A 21,952-nucleotide genomic window follows, 5' to 3' on the forward strand; every position below is an offset into this window, starting at 1 on the left:
ACTACTGTTTGCATCTACCACTAAACTGGGAGTCCCTAAAAGATGGACAGTGTTTTCTATTCTTTCTTTTTTTGACCCAACTTAAAGACAAATTCATAATTTTTTTCTGGATGATTGCACAGAGAGCGCCCACGTATTACGAGATCCCTAAATAACTGTAGCCATGAATCCCGGGGGAAAGGGGCTCCTTTTTCATTTTCCCGCCCCAAGAAACTCCAGGAGAAAAGGCTCAGGTCTCACTGACCGCGGAAGAATACAGGGGTTTTTGAGTCGTACTCCACACCTGAGCCTGTGACCGCTGCTCGTCTGCGCCTGCGCAGCTCCAGCCAGTGAGAGGATCCTCAGTGGAGTGGGGCCACGGAGCGTGTATTTGGATTGGGCGGTGGGAGCCAAAACAGACGACGCGGAAATGACGTCAAACTGCGCAAGCGCCGGCGGCCTTGCCGCGCGGTGGCTGCTGGGAGCTGCACGCCTTACCTCCCTTTGCCTCCTCCCCCCTCTCCCGTTCCCGCCCCCTCGCCGCTCGGCTGCTGGCGTGACTCGGCACAGCGCCCCGGGAGCCGCTCCGCGACCGCCGCCGCCTCTGTCCAGGCCTCGGCCTTCTGAGCATCTCCCTTCCTCTCCAGGTCCTCTTCTCCTTCAGTTTCGCAGCGGGCGGCGTCGCGGCCTCCCTTCCGGGCTCCGAGAATGGTGGGAGTGAAGCCGGTCGGGAGCGACCCGGATTTCCAGCCGGAGCTGAGCGGCGCCGGCTCCAGACTCGCCGTGGTCAAGTTCACCATGCGAGGGTGAGGCCGGGCCCCAACCCCGTGAGCCCTTCTGTCTGCCGGTGCTTTTCTTTCACTCTTTCCGGGTCCCGACTCCCTTGTGGTCTCGTCCTGCTCTGGAATGTCTGGCTCGATCGCAGCCCCAGGCCGCTGCTCAGTTAGGCCTCAGCTCTTGGGTCTGGATCCCCATTTGTGCACCGGAGGAGTCGCTAGCGGGCACGGAGGCCAGACTGTCCGCTTTCCCCAGCCCAGGAGATACCCGCCTGCTCATTTTGAATACTCAGATGAGCCCTGCTCTTGAGGTGGCCCGCCTCTATTCTTTCTAGTCTGAAGCCTCCTACATCCGCCCCTGCTCGCGTCTGTTCCTTTCTTTCCAGGGAACCAGCTGTCACTTGCATCTTAGAAACCCTGAAATCTTAATTTACCGAACACTTTGCTACTCTGAACCACCTGCATTTCGCCTTTGGAAGCTTCCCGTGGGACTATCCAACTAATCCGCGTAGTGCTTAACCCAAAGGCTCAGCGAATGCATTTTAAATTAAGTTAATGTTGGGTCAGGGTGCTTTTTAATTTCTTAACGTTTTTGTTACTTGTTTGGTTAGTAGCTTTGTAACTTAGGCTTCCCTGTGTATGTGATTTCATTTGTGAACACAAAAATTATAGTAGGGTATATAATACAGGTAGATAGGTGTCCAGACGTTTGGGTTTGATCATATAGACTCCATTTTTTTGTAACCCAATGATTTAAGAGGACCAGGATCTTCTTAAAAATATATATATGCCAAAACCGGTTTGGCTCAGTGGATAGAGCGTCGGCCTGCGGACTGAGGGGTCCCGGGTTCGATTCCGGTCAAGGGCATGTACCTGGGTTGCGGGCACATTCCCAGTGGGGGGTGTGCAGGAGGCAGCTGATCGATGTTTCTCTCTCATCGATGTTTCTAGCTCTCTATCCCTCTCCCTTCTTCTCTGTAAAATATCAATAAAATATGTTTTAAAAAAAATATATATATATATTTGTTTATTGATTTCAGAGAGGAAGGTAGAGGGAAAGAGAGAAACATCAATGATGAGAGAGAATCATGGATGGGCTGCCTCCTGCACGCCCCCTACTGGGGAACGAGCCCTTAACCCAGGCATGTGCCCTTGGCTGGAATGGAACCCAGGACCCTTCAGTCCACAGGCTGGCACTCTATCCACTGAGCCAAACCGGCTAGGGCAAGGACAGGGATTTTGATAAGCTGTTCACTGGCCTTGGTAGCTCTTAACATGATTTATGAGTCGCAGAGCTGGTGGATCTTCCATATTTGTAGGGTGTACAGTGTTCCTGTGTGAGAGGGACGTGTTGGAACTAGGCATCCAGAACCAACATTTGAGCAAGTGTGTCCATTTACTGACCCTTGTGTATGTCAGTGTCTAGTTATAAGGTTTAGAGGTATCAACTTGATTTATCTTGACCCCCTGACATTATTTACACTTACGCTAACTTGGAGAAATCTATGGCTATCACTGTTTATGTGATACATTTTATTGCCCAACTAACTATATAAACAAGGCAATATTTTGAATCCCAAAGCAAAATGTGTTTCACATCTACTGAACATGATCAATAAATTTTGAGTATAGAAGAAATGATGTTAGGATTAGATCGTTTTAGGAGATGGAAAATTGCAGATAGAGATGAAAACCAGTTACGACTTATTTTTGGACCAATGTCTCTTATACAGAATTGAAAAGGGGCAGTACATTGACTTTTATATGGTGGAATAGAATACGCATTTGACATGTGGACTTCGATATTTATTATATTGAAGAGGATGAAGATTTTGTATATAAAGACATCTAAGAGGAAGGTCAGAATTCTACAAATGTGCCTTCCCAGATTTAGCAGTTTTGTAATGTCTATGCTCTTACTATGGGGGAATACTTGTACATTTGTTAAGGACCTAAGCCAGAGTTGGAAAAAAGAAAAGATGATTTTATTTACTTTTTATTTTTAATATAGAAATGATTTTATTTACTTTTTATTTTTAATATATTTTTATTGATTTCAGAGAGGGAGATGGAGAGACAGAAACATCAATGATGAGAATCATTGGTTGGTTGCCTCCTCCATGTCCCACACTGGGGATTGAGCGAGCCCATACCCTGACAGGGAATCAAACTGTAACCTCCGGGTTCATAGGTCTACACTCAACCATGCCAGCCAGGTGGGAAGAGATGATTTTAACAGTGAATCTCATTTTTAGTTCACTTTCCTAGTTCTAGTCAGTGGCAGCACTTATACTTTTATCCTTCAATGATATAGTCTTTTTTTCTCCACCCCCTTACCATAGCAGAGGGAGAGATGACAGAGCAGTAAGTTATTGAAGTGAGAAAAGTGGGGAAATGTTGCTATTAAGGAAACACCTCCTTCAGCAATATATTACCATTTAACCATAAACATAACTGTAGACATTGATTGGTAAAGCAGTTATTATTTACTTTTTAAAAGAATTATTTTTTTACCCTCACCTGAGAATGTTTCCTTTGATTTTATTTTACTTTATTTTTATTTTTTTAGAGAGTGGAAGGGAAGAAAGGAGAAGGGAGGGTGGGGGGGGGGGAGAGAGAGAGAGAGAGAGAGAGAGAGAGAGAGAGAGAGAGAAAGAAACATCCATGCCAGAGAGATTGGTTGCTTGCAGCACTCGACCTTCACCCACCCTGACCTTGACTGGAAATCAAACACACAACCCTTTCGTCCAAGGGTTGATGCTCTAACCACTGAGAAACCCGGCCAGGGCTATTATTTACTTTAAAAAAGGTATTTTGATGGGATGAAAATTTTGTTTTCTTCGTAAAAACAGAGAGCAAGTAAAATAGTTGAATTTAGATAACTTTTAAATTCAGAAGTATTAGGTGATATTTACAAATCTGATAACGTCTTTGCCTTTAAAGTTCTTTTAACATTTTGGCCATTAATACTTTCCTACACCAACTCTATGCCATTGTGACTCCAGATTTAAATATATTGGCATCAGTAATAGCCCCTCAAACATCGAACTATATCAAGTTAAATCATGTAAGAAACTTCTTAGATCAAAGTTAATGTTGCATTTTAGGCCAAGAACATAGTTTCCTGCAACACCTACTTCATTTCCTTTCCAATCCTACTTTAAAACCTTTATTCCTTATTTATCATTCCCATGCTTTAGCTATCCTGTCTATTAATTTTATTAAAACACTATACAGATTGTCATTCTTCCATTGAAGAATCTTCAGTGGCTCTCTAGTTTTTTTCTCATTTTTTTATAGGTAGTAAAATATATGTAACATAAATTTTACTATTTTAACCATTTTTAAGTATACAATTCAGTGGCATTAAGTACATTCACAGTGTACTACCATCACCACTATCTATTCCCTAGAATTTTTTCATCATCTCAGATAGAAACTCTACCCTTTAAACCAGTGGTTCTCAACCTTTCTAATGCCGTGACCCTTTAATACAGTTCCTCATGTTGTGGTGACCCCCAACCATAAAGTTATTTTCGTTGCTACTTCATAACTGTAATTTTGCTACTGTTATGAATCGTAATGTAAATATCTGTGTTTTCCGATGGTCTTAGGCGACCCTAAGACCATCGGAAAACACAGATATTTTGCTACTGTTATGAATCGTAATGTAAATATCGGAAAACACAGATATTTTGCTACTGTTATGAATCGTAATGTAAATATCTGTGTTTTCCGATGGTCTTAGGGTCGCCTAAGACCATCGGAAAACACAGATATTTACATTACGATTCATAACAGTAGCAAAATTACAGTTATGAAGTAGCAACGAAAATAACTTTATGGTTGGGGGTCACCACAACATGAGGAACTGTATTAAAGGGTCACGGCATTAGAAAGGTTGAGAACCACTGGTTTACACAGTAACTCTCAATCTTCCCTCACCCTCCTTGCACACAAACACCTCCGGCCTCTGATAGCTTCTCTTCTACTTTCTGTATTTGAATTTACCTCTTCTTGGTACTTCATATAAGTGGAATCATAATATTTGTTCTTTTGTTTCTGGCTTATTACTCTTAGCACAATTACTCTTCAGGGAAAGCTCCTTTTGGACTGGATTTTGGAGTTGACTATTCTAGTTGTGGTCCTGCCATCAACTAGAGTGGTTGATCTTGAACAAGTCATTAAATTTTCTGGCCTTCAGTTCTCACTTACTAAATAATTGTGTTAGGTTAGGTCAATTTAAAAGTTTTAGTTTTGTGGGTTTGGTTCTTAATGAATTGCAGAAAGCTAGTGGGGTTGCCCTCTCTCTTTCTCCTCTCCCTTTCTAAATAAAAGGCAATGTGGTATTGATGCAAGTATATCTAAATAGTCCAGTGGAAAGGACTAGAAGTCTAAAGTCAGGATGATCAGAATTTGTCTTATCTTATTTTATGTTTTAATTGACACAAGTTCTTCAGAGTATAAAGTAGTACAATCTTTGGTGTTATTTTACCAAGCATCTCTTTACCTTTCTCACAGGTGTGGACCATGTTTAAGGATTGCCCCAGCATTCAGTACTATGAGTAATAAGTATCCACAGGCAGTTTTCTTGGAAGTAGATGTACACCAGTGTCAGGTAAGGGAAAGGAGCCCTTTAAAAAAAAAAAAAAAAAAATTATTTTACAGATCTATTTGAATTTCAACATTAATATCATCCTTTGTTTATCTTCTTATGTATATATTACTCCTTTGAAGATAAGAAAATGTTATGTTGATAATGATTATTATAAATGCCCATTATGGCTGCATTAGTTAAGAAGGGTAATTCAATTATTAATTGCTTCTGAGTTTGTATTAGTAGCTTTCTGATATAAAAACTAATATTATGCTGTTAAACTAATAGGTCACCTGCCAATTCTGTATTTTTTTACATTTCTTTATTTTTTGCTAGAATTATATCTTCTACTACAGAGGCATTGGCTGATTAGAAAGCTGTAGCAGAAAATTCTTGATTATACAGGATGTGGCAAAAGTAGGTTTACATTTGTGAGTATGCGAAACAGTTTATTCTTGTATTATTATTTATTGTATTATTTTCCATGCAAACAACTGTAAACCTACCTATTTTTGTTCCACCCTGTAGTTTTATTTGCATTGATCAATTTGTAATCTTAGCTCCAAAGCTGCATACTCAGCAGAAACTTTAAAATGTTGGTTACTTTTGATTGAACCACACTGTTGTAGATAGATTGTCCCGATTACTTAATTGGAATGGCTGTGTGACAGTTCTGAAGTTTCATATGTAGAGATATGGAGGAGTTGCTCCTTCTAGCACTAAAAATATAGTCTTTAGCTCTACGGGACAGCACTATAGCTATTCTGTGTGTGTGTGTGTGTGAGGCTTTGTTACATTTCTGAATGGAAATCTTTTAGAATGTTGTATAGTTTGTAGTTAGTAGTTTGGGGATTTGGTTAGTGTAAACCCTATATTAACATTCATTATTTTATTTATTTTAGAGAGGAAGGGAGAGGGAGAGAGAGACAGGAACATCAATGATGAGAGAGAATCATTGATCGGTTGCCTCCTGCATGCCCCACACTGGGGATAGAGCCTGTAGCCCGGGCATGTAACCTGACCGGGAATCGAACTGGACCTGGTTCATAGGTCGATGCTCGCCCACTGAGCCATGCTGGCCCGGCTTGGCTCTTATTTTAAGTATTCACCATCTCTGATATGGAAGTGCTTTCTTCTCACTTGTGGAGCTATGCTGTCCTATAGTTACATATTTCACTTCTTTCTCTACTCTTTTATCGTGGATATTAGAAAACTAGAGGCCCAGCGCACTAAATTTGTGCCCGGGTATGGTCCCTGCGATCACGGCCATCTTCCCCAGCTGCCCACAGCCGGCCCTGCCACCCGCCACCACTACCCATCCCTGGTTCCCCGTTCGCCATCAGGTGATCAGTGCTTGATGGCCAGGGAAAGGGACCGAGAGGTGGTCAGTGCACCTCATAGTGACTGGTCCAGCGGTCATTCTGGTCATTCTGCTATTAGGGTCAATTTGCATATTACCCTTTTATTTATATAGGATTTTAAATTACATATGCAGCTCACATTCATGTCTTATGTTATATTTCTTTTGGGACAGCACTGTTCTAAAAGATCTGTCTTTTATGAGGTTTAGAGAAGACATCCTTATGGAAATTTTATGACTTTTCTTTAGATGATATGATGGTACATATTCGTAGTATTTGAATATGTAAGGTGATACTTGCTTTACTGTTTCCTTTATAATTCTCATCACTCAGTATTTATTAACTAACTAGAGGTCTGGTGCACAAAATTTGTGCACTTGGGGGGTCCCTCAGCCTGGCCTGTGCCCTCTTGCAGTCCAGGAGCCCTCGGGGGATGTCTGACTGCTGTGGAGGCGGGAGAGGCTCCTGCCACCGCAGCTGCACTCACCAGCCATGATCCCGGCTTCTGGCTGAGTGGTGCTCCCCCTGTGGGAGCGCAGTGATCACCAGGGGGCAGCTCCTGTGTTGAGTGTCTGCCCCCTGGTGGTCAGTGCATGTCATAGCAACCAGTTGTTCCACCGTCGGGCCGAAACCGGCTCTCTGACATCCCCAAGGGGGGGGGGCGGGGGGGCGGATTGCGAGAGGGTGCAGGCCAGGGAAAGGGATCCCACCAGTGTATGATTGGGGCTGGGGAGGGATTTGGGAGGTTGGCCAGCCAGGGAGGGATCACGGGAGGGCTCCAGGGTGTGTCCAGCCCATCTAGCTCAGTCTTGATCGGCCAGACCCCAGCAGCAAGTTAACCTATTGGTCAGAGCATCTGCCCCACAGTGGTCAGTGTACATCATAGCAACTGATCGACTGGTTGACTCTCTGCCCCCTGGTAGTCAGTGCTCGTCATAGTGAGCGGTTGAGCGGCCTTAACATATCATTAGTATATTACACTTTGATTGGTTGAACGGCTGACTAGATGACCGGACATTTAGCATATTAGGCTTTTATTATATAGGATTTCCATTCACTAGTTAATCTTTTTTTTTTTTTTAATATATTTTATTGATTTTTTTACAGAGAGGAAGGTAGAGGGAGAGAGAGTTAGAAACATCGATGAGAGAGAAACATCAATCAGCTGCCTCCTGCACACCCCCTACTGGGGATGTGCCTGCAACCAAGGTACATGCTCTTGACCAGAATCGAACCTGGGATCCTTGAGTCCTCAGGCTGACACGCTATCCACTGAGCCAAACTGGTTAGGGCTCACTAGTTAATCTTGTAAAAATTGTGGAGTTGGAACAGAATTTGAAAAGATCAGAAGGCATTTCTATAAGAGTACAACTGGGTGAGGATTGCAATGCAAAGGATGTTACCTTAGTTTCATGGTCAGATAGGCTACTGTTTTTCATATGTGTATTTTTTCCTAGCACCAGTGGTTTGTGCTGACATATCAATACCCATTTGGGAAACAGTATGTAGTTATCTAGCATTGTAAAGCAGTTTCTATAAATCAGCTAACTTGTTCTACTGTGTGAAGTATTTAATGCTATAACTGATAAAAATAGAAGGCTGTTCTTCATTGTGGATGTAAAGCTAATAATATAATGTAGTTGTGCCCCAATTGGTAATGTAGTTTAGGGAATAGACCTGCTTTTTCTTAAGTAGCTATTAGGAATAAATTATTTTACATGTCTTTAGTCCATGATATTTAACTTCCATACAGATACAGAGTAAATATTCAAAGTGATTTAAGATTATTTTTAATTCATAATGCTATCTAACTTGCCACTTCTAGGGAACAGCTGCCACCAACAACATATCAGCAACACCTACGTTTTTGTTTTTTCGAAACAAAGTGAGAATTGATCAATATCAAGGAGCAGATGCTGTGGGACTAGAAGAAAAAATCAAGCAGCACTTAGAAAATGACCCTGGAAGTAATGAGGACACAGATATTCCAAAAGGCTATGTATGTAGACTTACTAGTGAAATCATTGATATACCTTCCATTTGCTATTATTTGGTAAAAGTAAAATTGACTGTGTTTTCATGTTTATCTTTTGCTTGCTTGAAATACTTTCAAATAAGAACTTTAAAAGTAAACTCACTGGCTAACTATTGGGATTTGTCTATATGTGTGTTATAACCTATTTCCCATCCTAAACTTTTCCTAAATTTCTCCTGCTAAATTTCTGCGTCACTTAAAAAAAAATCTGCTTTCTGTACTATTTTAATAGCCATTTTAAGACTTAGAAATACATTCTTCCCTCAAAAAGTAATGTGCTAGTTCAGTGGTTGGCAAACTGCGGCTTTGAGCCACATGCAGCTCTTTGGCCCTTGAGTGTGACTCTTCCACAAAATACCATGTGCGGGCACGCATGTACAGTGCGATTGAAACTTCGTGGCCCATGTGCAGAAGTCGGTTTTCGGCTCTCAAAAGAAATTTCAATCATTGTACTGTTGATATTTGGCTCTGTTGACTAATGAGTTTGCCGACCACTGTGCTAGTTTATTGATTTTGTTTTAGAACCAAATATGACTTGAGTATTGGGTATGCTTTTCTAGTTTTAAGAGTAAATTGTTATTCTAAATAATAACTTGAAGACTTAAGAGCTTAAAAATATATTGAAAATTAATACGAGTAGTTACAATGCAATACCTTGATATTTGAGAGCTATTTAAGAAGTAAAATTCAGAAGTAGCACTTTATGGTAGCTGATTTGCATTTGCAAATTGGTAAATAAAGTTATTGCATTGGCAGATCAAAAAATGATTTTTTAAAAAGTGTTACCTCAAATCAAAGTTAAAATATGAAAGCATGTATAGTGAGTACATTAAAGCAGATCTGTATTATGGGACTACAAGTCCTTTATGTGAGAGAATTTATAGTCAGGGAAATACGAGAGATTCTCTCTGTGTGTGTAGGTGTAGTGGGGTTGTGTCTTTAACATGTTGTACTGACATTAATTTTTTTTTAGTTAGGGATGTGCAATTAATATTTATTTTAAATAGAACTGTTATATAATTATTTGAAATACTAATATCTGGTTAGAAAGTATGAACATGTTGTGACACCTTTTGGAAAATTTTGAAAATCATTTAACTTGTAAATTGTTATGTTCATATCTTTGTATTTTTTACTTTTTTTTAAATATATATTTTATTGATATATTACAGAGAGGAAGGGAGAGGGATAGAGAACTAGAAACATCGATGAGAGAGAAATATCGATCAGCTGCCTCCTGCACACCTCCCACTGGGGATGTGCCCGCAACCAAGGTACATGCCCTTGACCAGGATCGAACTCGGGACCCTTCAGTCTGCAGGCTCACGCTCTATCCACTGAGCCAAACCGGTTTCGGCTGTATTTTTTACTTTTTATTACTAAGGGTGTTTGCATGAAAATATCTTAAGAGCACAATAGTCCTGCTGCTTAGCTACAGGGATACTTCTTTACACATCAGCTTAGTGTGATATCAGTGTTTTGGCCTCAGGTAGGAAAATAAGCAGGAAAAATAAAGTTTTAAGAAATAATTGATTTTCATGCAAATGTTGTGAATACACTGTGAAGAGCTATTAAAATATTTTCATTTTTTCCCATCTGATACCAATCAAGACATCAAAAGTTTTGAACTATGTACATCTTAACAGGGTTGTTAAATATTTAATATTGGTAATGTGTTCCCAAAAAACATTTGTCCCACAACATAAATAGAAACTTAATGGAGTAAGAGACATTGAATGAAAACCATTGTCTTAAAAATTTAAATATAAGCATTATAAAAATGTATTGACAATTTTAAAATACAATTTTTGGTTTCTTGGAATAAAGACTTTTAGTCATTATGTTTTAATACTAAGAGGCTATACAATTATTTATCTTATACATGCCATAGTTTTGAAACTCCTAATTTGGAGCCAGATTAAGATACATAAATGTATCTTTTAGGGGAGTTTGAGATACTGCAAAAGATACTCAAAAGGTTAAGAATCATAACAGATTCTTATTCAGAAGTAAGGGTGTTGTGTGAGCATAAGTATTTAATTTTTGTAAATGTTTATTGACGTTGGGAAAATTTAAAACATATCTTTTCTGTCCCATAATTTGCTAAGAGTACATAGTATAGATTCAAATAGCTCCCCTCAGGCCTTCTAAATCAAGTCTTTCTTTCCCAAAGTTTGAATGTGAGGCATTCTGGAATTGAACTTGCACATGTTCTGAATCTTGAGGCTTGTTAGTGTATTCAAGTATTTAGACCTCAGAACTATAAGTTTTGGTCTACAAATTTGTCACCATTTATCAAAATCAAACCAGACATTAAATGACCCTAATTTGTATAGTTAGTAGATCTTTCTTTAATCAAAAACTTGAAGAATGGAAAGGTTTTTGTAACTTTCTTTGTATCTCATGTTGGATTTCCCCCCTCAAAAAAAAAGGAAAAACGAAGTGAAACTTACTAAAAAACAAAACAGTTGACAGTAATACTACAAACACATATACCCTTCACCTGTATTCATCAGTTGTAGATATTTTAAGGATTTTGCTCTATTTTGATATCTTTCTGTATTTAATTTTTGCAAAAGCATTTAAAAGTGAGTTACAGACATCATGATGGATCATCTCTCAGTATTTTAGCATGTAGCTCTGAAGAATAAGGACATTATTCTGCATAACCATGATTTCATTATCACTCCTAAGAAATTTAATATTGCTACAGTATCTCTAATGTACAACCTACATTCAAATTTCCTTAATTATCTTCAAAATATACTTTATAGTTGTTTTCTTTTCCACAGAGGATCAAATCAAGGATCGTGCATTGTATTTAAGTTGTCAGTTCTCTCTAGTGTTGTTTAGTCTAGAAACTTCTCTGCCTTTTTTTTCCTTTCATGACTGCCTTTTTTGAGAGTTTAACTAGCACCAGTCTAATACAATAGCCACTAGGCGCAAGTGGCTATTAAGCATTTGTTATGTGAATAGGGCAACTGAGGAAATGAAAATTTATTTTATTTACTTTTAATTAATTTAATTTTAAATTGCCGCATGTGGCTAATGGCTATCTTATTATACAGCGCAGGTCTAGACCATCTGTCTTATAGACTGTCCCATAATCTGGATTTGTCTGCTTATTTCTTGTAACTTTATTATTGGCAAGTTGTTACATAGACAGGTGATACTTATTTCCCACTGCATATTGTCAGAATATGTCAGTTGGCAGTTATGTCAAATATACAATATAATGCCTATTTGAGATATACAAAGCACTTTAATGTAACTGTTTGAATGTAATTGTTTTGTGTGCCCTATGATACATAAATCTAAAATTTTTTAAAATAATCTATTTAGTTTACTTTCATCGTTAAGGTATTGGAAGTGTGACTTCAATGTTGTCTTCATGCCTGGGATCTTAATCTGAGATGTAGTATTGAAGCTGCACCTCAGTAGGATGGAAGAACTAAGCATTTAAAAGATTTTATTAAAACACCCTTTCAGCCCTAGCTGGTTTGGCTCAGTGGATAGAGCATCAGCCTGTGGACTCAAGGGTCCCAGGTTCGATTCTGGTCAAGGGCATGCACCTTGGTTGCGGGCACATCCCCAGTAGGGGGTGTGCAGGAGGCAGCTGATTGATGTTTCTCTCTCATCGATGTTTCTAACTCTAGCCCTCTCCCTTCCTCTCTGTAAAAAATCAATAAAATATATATTTTTAAAAAACACCGTTTCAAGGCAAATACTCATGAAATTCAGCATACATCTCCAACACTTTGCTCTATAATGCTCCTTTTTTTTTTACCCACCCCTTTTGAGTTGACTACACTATGTTATACTGAGTAATATATTTAACATTTAATATAATGTCATATTTAATGTAATAGAAAACATTTTGGCTTTGAAAACATTTAGGCTACCACAAGAATAATTAGGCTCTATTCCAATGGTTTATTGCCATATGATAATTATTTGACATATAAAAAGTTTCCTTTAGTCTTTCAGAACTATTTATACATGCCTTAGTTTCTCTGGATAAAAAATATGTAATACTCTTTGATAGAAAGGTGAACATGTAACTGATAATATTAAGCTTTAAAAATTGTCCTTGTTGCCCTAACCGGTTTGGCTTAGTGGATAGAACGTCAGCCTGCGCACTGAAAGGTTCCAGGTTCGATTCCGGTCAAGGGCATGTACCTTGGTTGTGGGCACATCCCCAGTAGGAGGTGTGTAGGAGGCAGATGATAGATGTCTCTCTCTCATTGATGTTTCTAACTCTCTATCCCTCTCCCTTCCTCTCTGTAAAAAATCAATAAAATATATTTTAAAAAAATAAAATAAATAAAAATTGTCCTTGTTTAGTAGATGAAATTGATAATTTTACAGAAAAATACAGTTTATCAAAATCAACTCTTCCAAAAGCATAATGCTTAAATAGACTAGTCACTGTAGAGCAAATAGAAGAAATAGAGAAACTAGTAAAAGAGCACTTTCATAAAGGCCAAGATGGCTTCACAGGGGAATTCTACCAAATCTTAAAGGTCAGATAGCCTAATGTTACTGCAAGTACTTATAAAGGCCATATAAAAAGAGAGAAAACTTTCAAATTTCTTTTGAAGTACGTATAATATTGATCACAGAATCTGATAGTTTGCACCAAAATAGAAAGCTACTGACCAGTTTCAGTTAGGTATATTGTTGTAAAATAATATTAGTAAGCAAAATCTAGCAATCCAGAAGAGAAAAATCATTTCATAACAAGCAAGAAAGGTACTTGACAAAATTTACTACTTATTTATTATAAAGCATTCACTAAAATCTTTTTTTTTTTTTTTAAATATATTTTATTGATATTTCACAGAGAGGAAAGGAGAGGGATAGAGAGCTAGAAACATCAATGAGAGAGAAACATCGATCAGCTGCCTCCTGCACACCTCCCACTGAGGATGTGCCTGCAACCAAGGTACATGCCCTTGACCGGAATCGAACCCGGGACCTTTCAGTCCGCAGGCCGACGCTCTATCCACTGAGCCAAACCGGTTTCGGCGCATTCACTAAAATCTTAATGGAGAAACACTGAAGGCATTCCCACTAAAGTCAGAAACAAGATAAGGATGGCCACTGTCACCACATCTCTTGGCACATAGTGTTGGAAATACGGCAATATTAGCTGACAGATACACAGGAATATGTTAAATGACACCACAGGGAAGCAGTCAGCAAACACTCAGAATATTAGAAATGTGTAGGCTAAATGACTGGAATAAGATATTTAAGAGACATGTTAACTAAATACAGTCTGTACTTTTTTAATCCTTATTCTGAGTCTAGCAATCCTATATAATAAAAGCCTAATATGCAAATTGTCCCCTCGACCGAGATTTCAACCACTAGCTATGACATATGCTGACTACCAGGGGGCAGCGCAGAACATGGCGGGTGTTGGTGACACGCTGCAACCTCTTGCTACTACCTGGGGGCAGGGGTGATGAGGACGGAGGTGTGGTGAGAATGCCGGGTGTCCACCGAGCTCACTCTCACTCTCCCTGCTACCCTCCCCTGGGCTTAGGTACAAGGCACCCATGAGGAGCCCGCCCTGCACCTGCACAGCGTCTTCTGGGTGAGCTGGGCTGCAGCCGCCAGGACCACAGGGTCTGGTCAGGCTCCCCATGGGTTCATGCAGGAGCCGGTCTGTGAGGCCAGCCAGGAGAGAGCATGCTGCCCACCGCCCCCGACGATGCGGCACTGCTGGGCGGCCCAGAGGCCCACACTGCGCCCTCGCCCTCGGTGTCTGGCCACGCTTACCACATCTCCGTGTGGGGACTCGGGCACAGTGATTCAGGCAGAGGGGGGTGTGCAGGGGCCCAGAGGCCCAGGTGCTGCCCAGAGGTCAGCTGGGACCTGCCCTTCCACGCCAGATGCTCGCACTTCAATCGCCGGCTAGGCCTAGGGACCGCACCTGTGCATGAATTTTGTGCACCAGACCTCTAGTACAACTATAAAACATTTGTGAAACAATTAAGGAAATTTTTTTTTATCCCTTCACCTTTTTCAGATAATTGAGGATATTTAAACATTTATATTTGATGATTTTTTATTTTTTATTATTTTTTAAAATATATTTTATTGATTTTTTTACAGAAAGGAAGGGAGAGGGGGAGAGAGTTAGAAACATCGATGAGAGAGAAACATCAATCAGCTGCCTCCTGCACGCCCCCTACTGGGGACATGCCTGCAACCAGGGTACATGCCCTTGACCGGAATCGAACCCGGGACCCTTTAGTCCACAGGCGAACACTCTATCCACTGAGCCAGGAGAAACCAAGATGGCGGCATAGGTAAGCACCTAAACTGCTGCCTCGCACAACAATTTCAAAACTACAACTAAAAGAACGGGCATCATCCAGATCCACTGAGCCAAACCGGTTAGGGCATTGATGATTTTTTAAATAGTATTTTTTGTTTTAGTTGTGATAATGATAGTGAGGATTTAAAAAAATGAGTTCTTACCACTTAGAAATGCACACTGAAATGTTTATGAGTGAAATGAAAAAAACCTAAGATTTACATGAAAATAATCGGGAATGGCTGAGGACTGGTTGGTTGCAGGGTAACGATGAAATAGGAGTGGGCATGAATTGATGTTTATTGTAGCTGGGAGGTGAGTACCTGGAGTACTAGTCATCTTTAATGTAACAGGTTTAAAGAGTTCAGGGCCACAAGAAGAGGGAGGAAGGCTTCAAATTTTACAGATATTTTAATTTGCATACTTTCCACTGTTAAATAACAATATTACAAAAGTATCAGTCCATATTTTATGATCTTAATGTTAGGGACTTGATTTCTGATACCTTATTAAGTGGGCTAAGCCTAGATTTGGCTTTAATTATTAGAGGTAGATCTCAGTCACAAATCAAATGAAAGTATTATTAAAGTTTAGTCACTATTTTATTATTATTTTTAAAAATATATTTTTATTGATTTCAGAGAGTAAGGGAGAGGGAGAGATAGAAACATCAATGATGAGAGAGAGAGAGAGAGTCACTGATCAGCTGCCTCCTGCACGCCCCCACCTGGGGATCAAGCCTGCAACCCGGGCATGTGCCCTTGACCGGAATCAAACCTGGGACTCTTCAGTACCACGCTCTATCCACTGAGCCAAGCCAGCTAGAGCTAATCACTATTTTAAAAGCGATAGATATTTTCTCTAAAATTGCCTAGAGAGAATTATATATTTACGTTTTTTACTAAGATTTTTAAACCAAATCCAAATGCTTTGCCTAAAATCTTGATTTAATTTTTCAGATGGATTTAATGCCTTTTATTAACAAAGCTGGCTGTGAATGTCTTAATGAAAGTGATGAGCATGGATTTGACAACTGTTTACGAAAAGACATGACCTTCTTGGAGTCTGATTGTGATGAACAGGTAATTGGATGTCTGAGTTAAGGCATGGAGATTATCAATATTTATGCCTGCTTTTGTTTCTTTATCATGTTTCCATCTCATGGTTTTATGTCTCTCTCAGTTGACCACTGTTCCTTTCCTTTTTAAAACTTTGATTTTCTTTGACCCCTGTCCCTTGACCAATGCAGACCCATTTCTTTTTTCTCTTTCTGTGTGAGCTGCCAAGTGCACTAGGGAGAATCGTGGAACTCTCGGGTTGGCTCCACTGCTGAGTTGAACCTTCACCACTCTTTAGTCCTTTTGTTCATTCTTACCTGACTTGCATTCATTTTATTCACCAAAAATGAGCACTCTCTATATGTCTAATCCTCACTCCCAGAAGTAAACCTGTGTTGTACTTCCTGGCATTGTTGTCAACAGAGGATGGCCTTGATCAGCCATCTTTCTTTTGACTATTACTTTCCTTAATTTACTTTCTATTCCACTGACTCTGCTTTGTCCCCCTTCCAGTTCATCTTCTACATGTTTACTAAAGCTATTTTTTTCTCAATATAAATCTAGTCATGCTTCTTAAGAGTTAAATGATTCTTCATTGGCTTAGAGCCGTGGTCGGCAAACTGTGGCTCGCGAGCCACATGCAGCTCTTTGGCCCTCTTCCACAAAATACCATGGCCTGGGTGAGTCTATTTTGAAGAAGTGGCGATAGAAGAAGTTTAAGTTTAAAAAATTTGGCTCTCAAAAAAAATTTCAATTGTTGTACTGTTGATATTTGGCTCTGTTGACTAATGAGTTTGCTGACCACTGGGTTAGAGTGTCAAATTCTTGCTGACTTGATGTTTCTAGCTTTTACTCTCATCTCCTTTCACCCATGGTTCAGGTCCCTAAACATGTCGTTCTTAATTATTTTTTGACACAGTATTAGAGATCAAGTATAAAACGTACTTATGTAACTAAAGGATATAGTCTAGGTATTTTCTTAGGCAGACATACCATAATGATTCTAAAACCATAAATCTAAACCCCATTTTCTGTGCTCCAACCAGATCTACCTTAACATATAACTGAGAAAATTGTTCACACTGTGTTCCTTGTAAATGGTGCTCTGAATATAATTTGTTGGTACTTAATCAGCACACCTGGCTACAACTTTCCTAAAATCTTCCTGCCATGGTAGAAGCATAGGCACCTACATCAGACACAATTTTGGCTAAGAAGAAGATAAAGCGATTGAATTCAAGTTTCTGAGAGACAGGCATTGCGACAGCATTTTGTATCGGTTCTCTTATGTGGCCTTCCAGATTCAGTTAGTCAAATACATTAAGGATGGAGGTTTGGAGATGACTGTAGAGCTGTAGGAATCCTCTTCTCTGGAGTTTTAGGTCAAGTAGAGTCCATTTGAGGGTTAGTCTTTTCACGTAACCTGTGTATTGACTCCAAGTTATCAAGTAACATAGGTAGGTGCTTGACAAAAAAACCATCCTGGAAAACGTTAAGCTTATATGTTAGCATAAATAGTATAAATTTTAATTTAACTGGGGAATTTTGTTTTGAGTTTTTAGAAAGCAGATTGCTTGCCAGTTTATAGGTCACAAGACCTTATGTTCTTATGCATAATTATAGTTAACTAGGAGCCCAGCGCGCGATTCGAAATCTCGTGGCACTACCCTGCCTCGCTCCCTGGGCCCCACAACAGCCGTGGCCGCTGCCGGTCCGGCCCTGCCTCCCTCTCTGGCCTTTGAAGCAGCCGTGGCCGCTGCTGATCAGGCCCTCTCCCAGCGCAGGCACGTGGAGGCCCCTGCCACCGCACCCCCGACGCTGCGTGTGCAACCTCCTCCTGTCCAGTCGACCCGTTATGGCGTCCCGGTTAATTAGCATATTTCTCTATTTTTTTATACATATATATAAGATTATTCAATTAAACTTGTTGTCATTCTCTTATATGAATAATAGATAATTGTATTTTTCAGATGTCAGTCTAATCAAGTTACTTTCAACTTACTGATTTTACTTATTACATTAGTTTTATTAGATAAATTTAAAAAATTTTGCCTCTGAATTAATTCCACTTAGCTGTTGTGTATGTTCAAGGTGTTCAAGAGCCCTTTGAAAGTTAAACAATTATTTTCTTCACAGCTGCTTATTACTGTGGCATTTAATCAACCTGTGAAGCTTTATTCAATGAAATTTCAAGGGCCAGATAATGGTAAGTAATGACAGTTTTTCTCTAAAATGACTTTCTGATCTGTAGACCTGTTAGAAGGTCTACCTCTACTTTTTTAATAAATGTAGCTATTCCTTGTTTGGGAAAGAGTGAAATTGTTTTTGGAACCAAGCAAGGATATAAATGAATGGGCAGATAATGTGAGATTTATTTCTAAAATTTTTAATTTTAGAATTTAAGTTTCCTCTTTATCTGAAAGCAAGTGAACCCTTTCTTCCAACTATGATTCTAAAACTCTAGGTTTGAAGCAGTCATTGTTAACGATCAAAATTGGGTATAATTTATTTCTTTCAAACTCCTATTACAGATGATAAAACTAAGGTTCAAGATTGTCCTATTTGTGCCCTATTAATAGATTCATATTGTTTATAGATATGATGCTGTAAATATGATTGCACAGAATAGGCATTTCTATTTGTATTAAATAAAGAACTTTCCTTATTCACTCTTCCCACCCTTCTTTCCTTCTTTTCCTGTGTCTGTAGAAGTTTTGTTGTTGTTGGGGTGGGCTGGAGTCGGGGGAGGGAGGAGAGAGTAGATTTAATTTTTATTAATGCAACTGTGTCTTTATTCTAAAAATCCAAAGTATTTGTAAAAGCAAATGCTGTAGAAATGAGTATTTAAGCAATGTTAATATTTTAAGATTCTTTAATCAGCTAGAAAATATGGGTTTAAATTGTACCTTGAAGTTAAAGGGACTAAGACACTCTATGAATGTAATTGTACCACTGAGCACATCCTAATTCCCAAGATGAAATTTGGCAATTTATATATATATATAATTAACCTCCTTTTGACTAATCCTGTCACTAAAGCTTTCCTCTTAACAAAATGTACCAATTGTTGGCAACTAAGACCCGATCAAATGTTCTTTCTTTTATGAAACTTGTAACCTGCATATACTGTCCGACTCCATTGCTACTTTCCCTATACCTCCTCACTAGTAGTATTACATCTACATAGTACATCTTTTGTAGTTGAGGGCAAGAACTGTGTGTATGTGGGTACATATATATTTATGTGTTTGGATCTAGAATTCATAGAGTCTAGTGCTAGCAGGCCAAGAAATGGCTATGAAAATAGTCCGACTTTCTTAGAATTCCTAAAGATGTATGTAGATACGTGCATATGTTTGTTTGTGTGTCTTTATAGTATGAATGTAATAATAAAGGGAAGAAAATATATGTTTGATTTTTAGCATTTTGTTCTACCATTTTATAGGTCAAGGTCCTAAATACGTGAAAATTTTTATCAATCTACCCCGATCTATGGATTTTGAAGAAGCAGAAAGAAGTGAACCAACTCAAGCTCTGGAACTTACAGAGGATGATATTAAAGAAGATGGCATTGTCCCACTTCGCTATGTTAAGTTTCAGAATGTTAACAGTGTAACTGTAAGTAGTATTTCATTAAGATATGATCCTTTAAGTAGTTATTTGTCTACTTGGTTTGAAATGAGTAAAACTGAGCTAATTAAATTTTCTTTTTTTAAAATATATTTTTATTGATTTCAGAGAGGGAGAGAGAGGGAGAGAGAGATAGAAACATCAATGTTGTGAGAGGATCGTTGACCGGCTGCCTCCTGCACGCCCCCCACTGGGGATCGAGCCCACAACCTGGGCATGTACCCTTGACCGGAATCGAACCTGGGACCCTTCAGTCTGCAGGCGGACGCTCTATCCACTGAGCCAAACTGGCCAGGGCTTAAATTTTCTCCTTAATTTATCTGTGTGTCCTAAGGAAAGGACAGGTTGATATTTTTAAACTTTGTGGATTGTCAGTTTACTTATCTGATACATATTTGGCAGCTGTTATTAAATGTTTATCCTATAACATTTATATTTAACTGAGTATATTTGTGCTTTATTATTCATACCTGGTAATGAGTGATGCATTTGTAAAATTTAGTGTACTTTTCTAGAACACTGAGTTTTTAATAATGTAGTGATCATGATCTCAGCAAAAGTGACTTTAAAAATATAATTTTATGTTAATTTGTATTGAAAAAGTATGCTGTTTGTTAGCAGTTATTAACTCCTTTGTGAATTTGGGTATTAAAACCCAGCACATGCTCTCCACCCCAGCTCTGTCCTTCAGAGGAGAGGATGGAGGATTAGAGTAGAACACTTAGAGAAGTGGGAATCAGCACAGTCACTGAGAACAGGTCATGCCAAACTAATGTGATTTCTTTGTTTTAGTGGAACAATTCTCATTTTGGGAAGTTAGAAGAATGCTATAACGTGTTCATGATAACACCTTTTGCTTTATATAGTGATGAGAGGAAGGCAGCTGTTTATTGGGAAAGCCCTTTCAACGCAGAGATCCCGATGCTTTCTCCTCTGTTATTAGAATCATGAACACAGTTATCTCGTGATGGGCTCAAGTCTTTATGTACTGTGTCCTATCTCAACCAGAATTTCAGTTAAGACACAGAAAGCATGTCTGTCACTTTTTTTGATAAAATTGAAATTGAAATGACAGTTTTGATCAGAAAGTCTAATCAAAGTCTAGATGAATTTTAAAAGCAATAAATATAAAAACATTTGTGCCTAGATTCAAAGAGCATTATAAATAAATAAATGGAGAGCTGATTTAATAGTCTACTAATTATAGACTTGGGGTTTTCATTGATCAGCTCAGTTTGATATGAAAATGTGGTTGCCTATACAAACAATAAAGCCTGACTGATGATTTCCAATACAGGTTTTTTCTTGTAATAGTCTAGAAAATTGAATTAATGAATATCAGAAAGACTATAACTGCAGAAATATTCCTTAGTGAACTATTATAATTTTTTATAAAATTTCAACAGCACTCTGCCAATTGTAATTGTGAATTTCATAGTCTTTCAGCATTCTTTATGAAGGCTTTAATTTTGACCCCTCCATGCCATCACACTAAATTATCAAGAACTAATATATGTGGGTGTCTTGCCATGACATTCCTGGAATAGATGAGAATAGCTGGGCAAACAGCAGAATTAATGGTCCTGTAGGAGTACTAGTCTAAATGTAATTTGGATTAATCCTTACAAAGAGTGGAAGGTAAATTTGTTAGTAATCTAAGGAAATTGATGAAACTGAGGCATTTTTATGAAAGAAAGGATTGCAGGCATTACTGTAAAAATTAATATTATTATTTTTTGGTAGATATTTGTTCAGTCCAATCAAGGTGAAGAAGAAACAACAAGAATTTCATATTTTACTTTCATTGGTACTCCAGTCCAGGCAACAAATATGAATGACTTCAAACGAGTAAGTTTGTTGAAATATTTAGGGGAAGTAAAAATACAGTGTTAAAGAACTGCCACCAAGAGTTTTATCAGTACAGAACACAGGTGCTATGCACAGATTAAATGTGCAGAAGCATAGGAGATGTAGTTATCGTAGTATTCCTGGTGGCTGCATCTGGCAGGCAGTCTGGAACTTGAGATGCTTATAAAAGAGGAAGAGTTTTTCTAGGGTTGCCAATGCTTAGAGGAAGAGGCACCCAGCCTAACAGTTTGACCCCTGTTTTGGGGACATTGGAGCGGTAGAACATCCTGAAAACTTTTATTCTTTTTTTTTATGGTATCCACAGATCTAATTTTAATTC

The 21,952-nt window shown here is 38.8% G+C and overlaps 1 protein-coding gene across 3 annotated transcripts in view; it reads left to right on the forward strand.

The window, feature by feature from the left end:
- Nucleotides 1-422: 422 nt before the first annotated feature.
- TXNL1 (thioredoxin like 1) overlaps nt 423-21,952 on the forward strand; it is a 28,785-nt gene continuing 7,255 nt past the window's right edge. For 2 of the 3 annotated variants that reach the window (XM_080683397.1, XM_080683396.1), the window contains exons 1-7: nt 437-785; nt 5,277-5,373; nt 8,539-8,712; nt 16,036-16,158; nt 18,271-18,340; nt 19,580-19,752; nt 21,508-21,612. In XM_080683397.1, the coding sequence (XP_080539523.1) occupies nt 688-785; nt 5,277-5,373; nt 8,539-8,712; nt 16,036-16,158; nt 18,271-18,340; nt 19,580-19,752; nt 21,508-21,612 (840 nt within the window). In that variant the 5' untranslated portion in view covers nt 437-687. Of the gene's footprint in view, nt 786-5,276; nt 5,374-8,538; nt 8,713-16,035; nt 16,159-18,270; nt 18,341-19,579; nt 19,753-21,507; nt 21,613-21,952 lie in introns of all 3 variants that reach the window. The other variant, XM_080683398.1, reaches the window with a different exon arrangement.

The sequence above is a fragment of the Plecotus auritus genome (genome assembly GCF_963455305.1).
Source record: "Plecotus auritus genome assembly, chromosome: 8".
Classification (NCBI taxonomy): Eukaryota; Metazoa; Chordata; class Mammalia; order Chiroptera; family Vespertilionidae; genus Plecotus; species Plecotus auritus.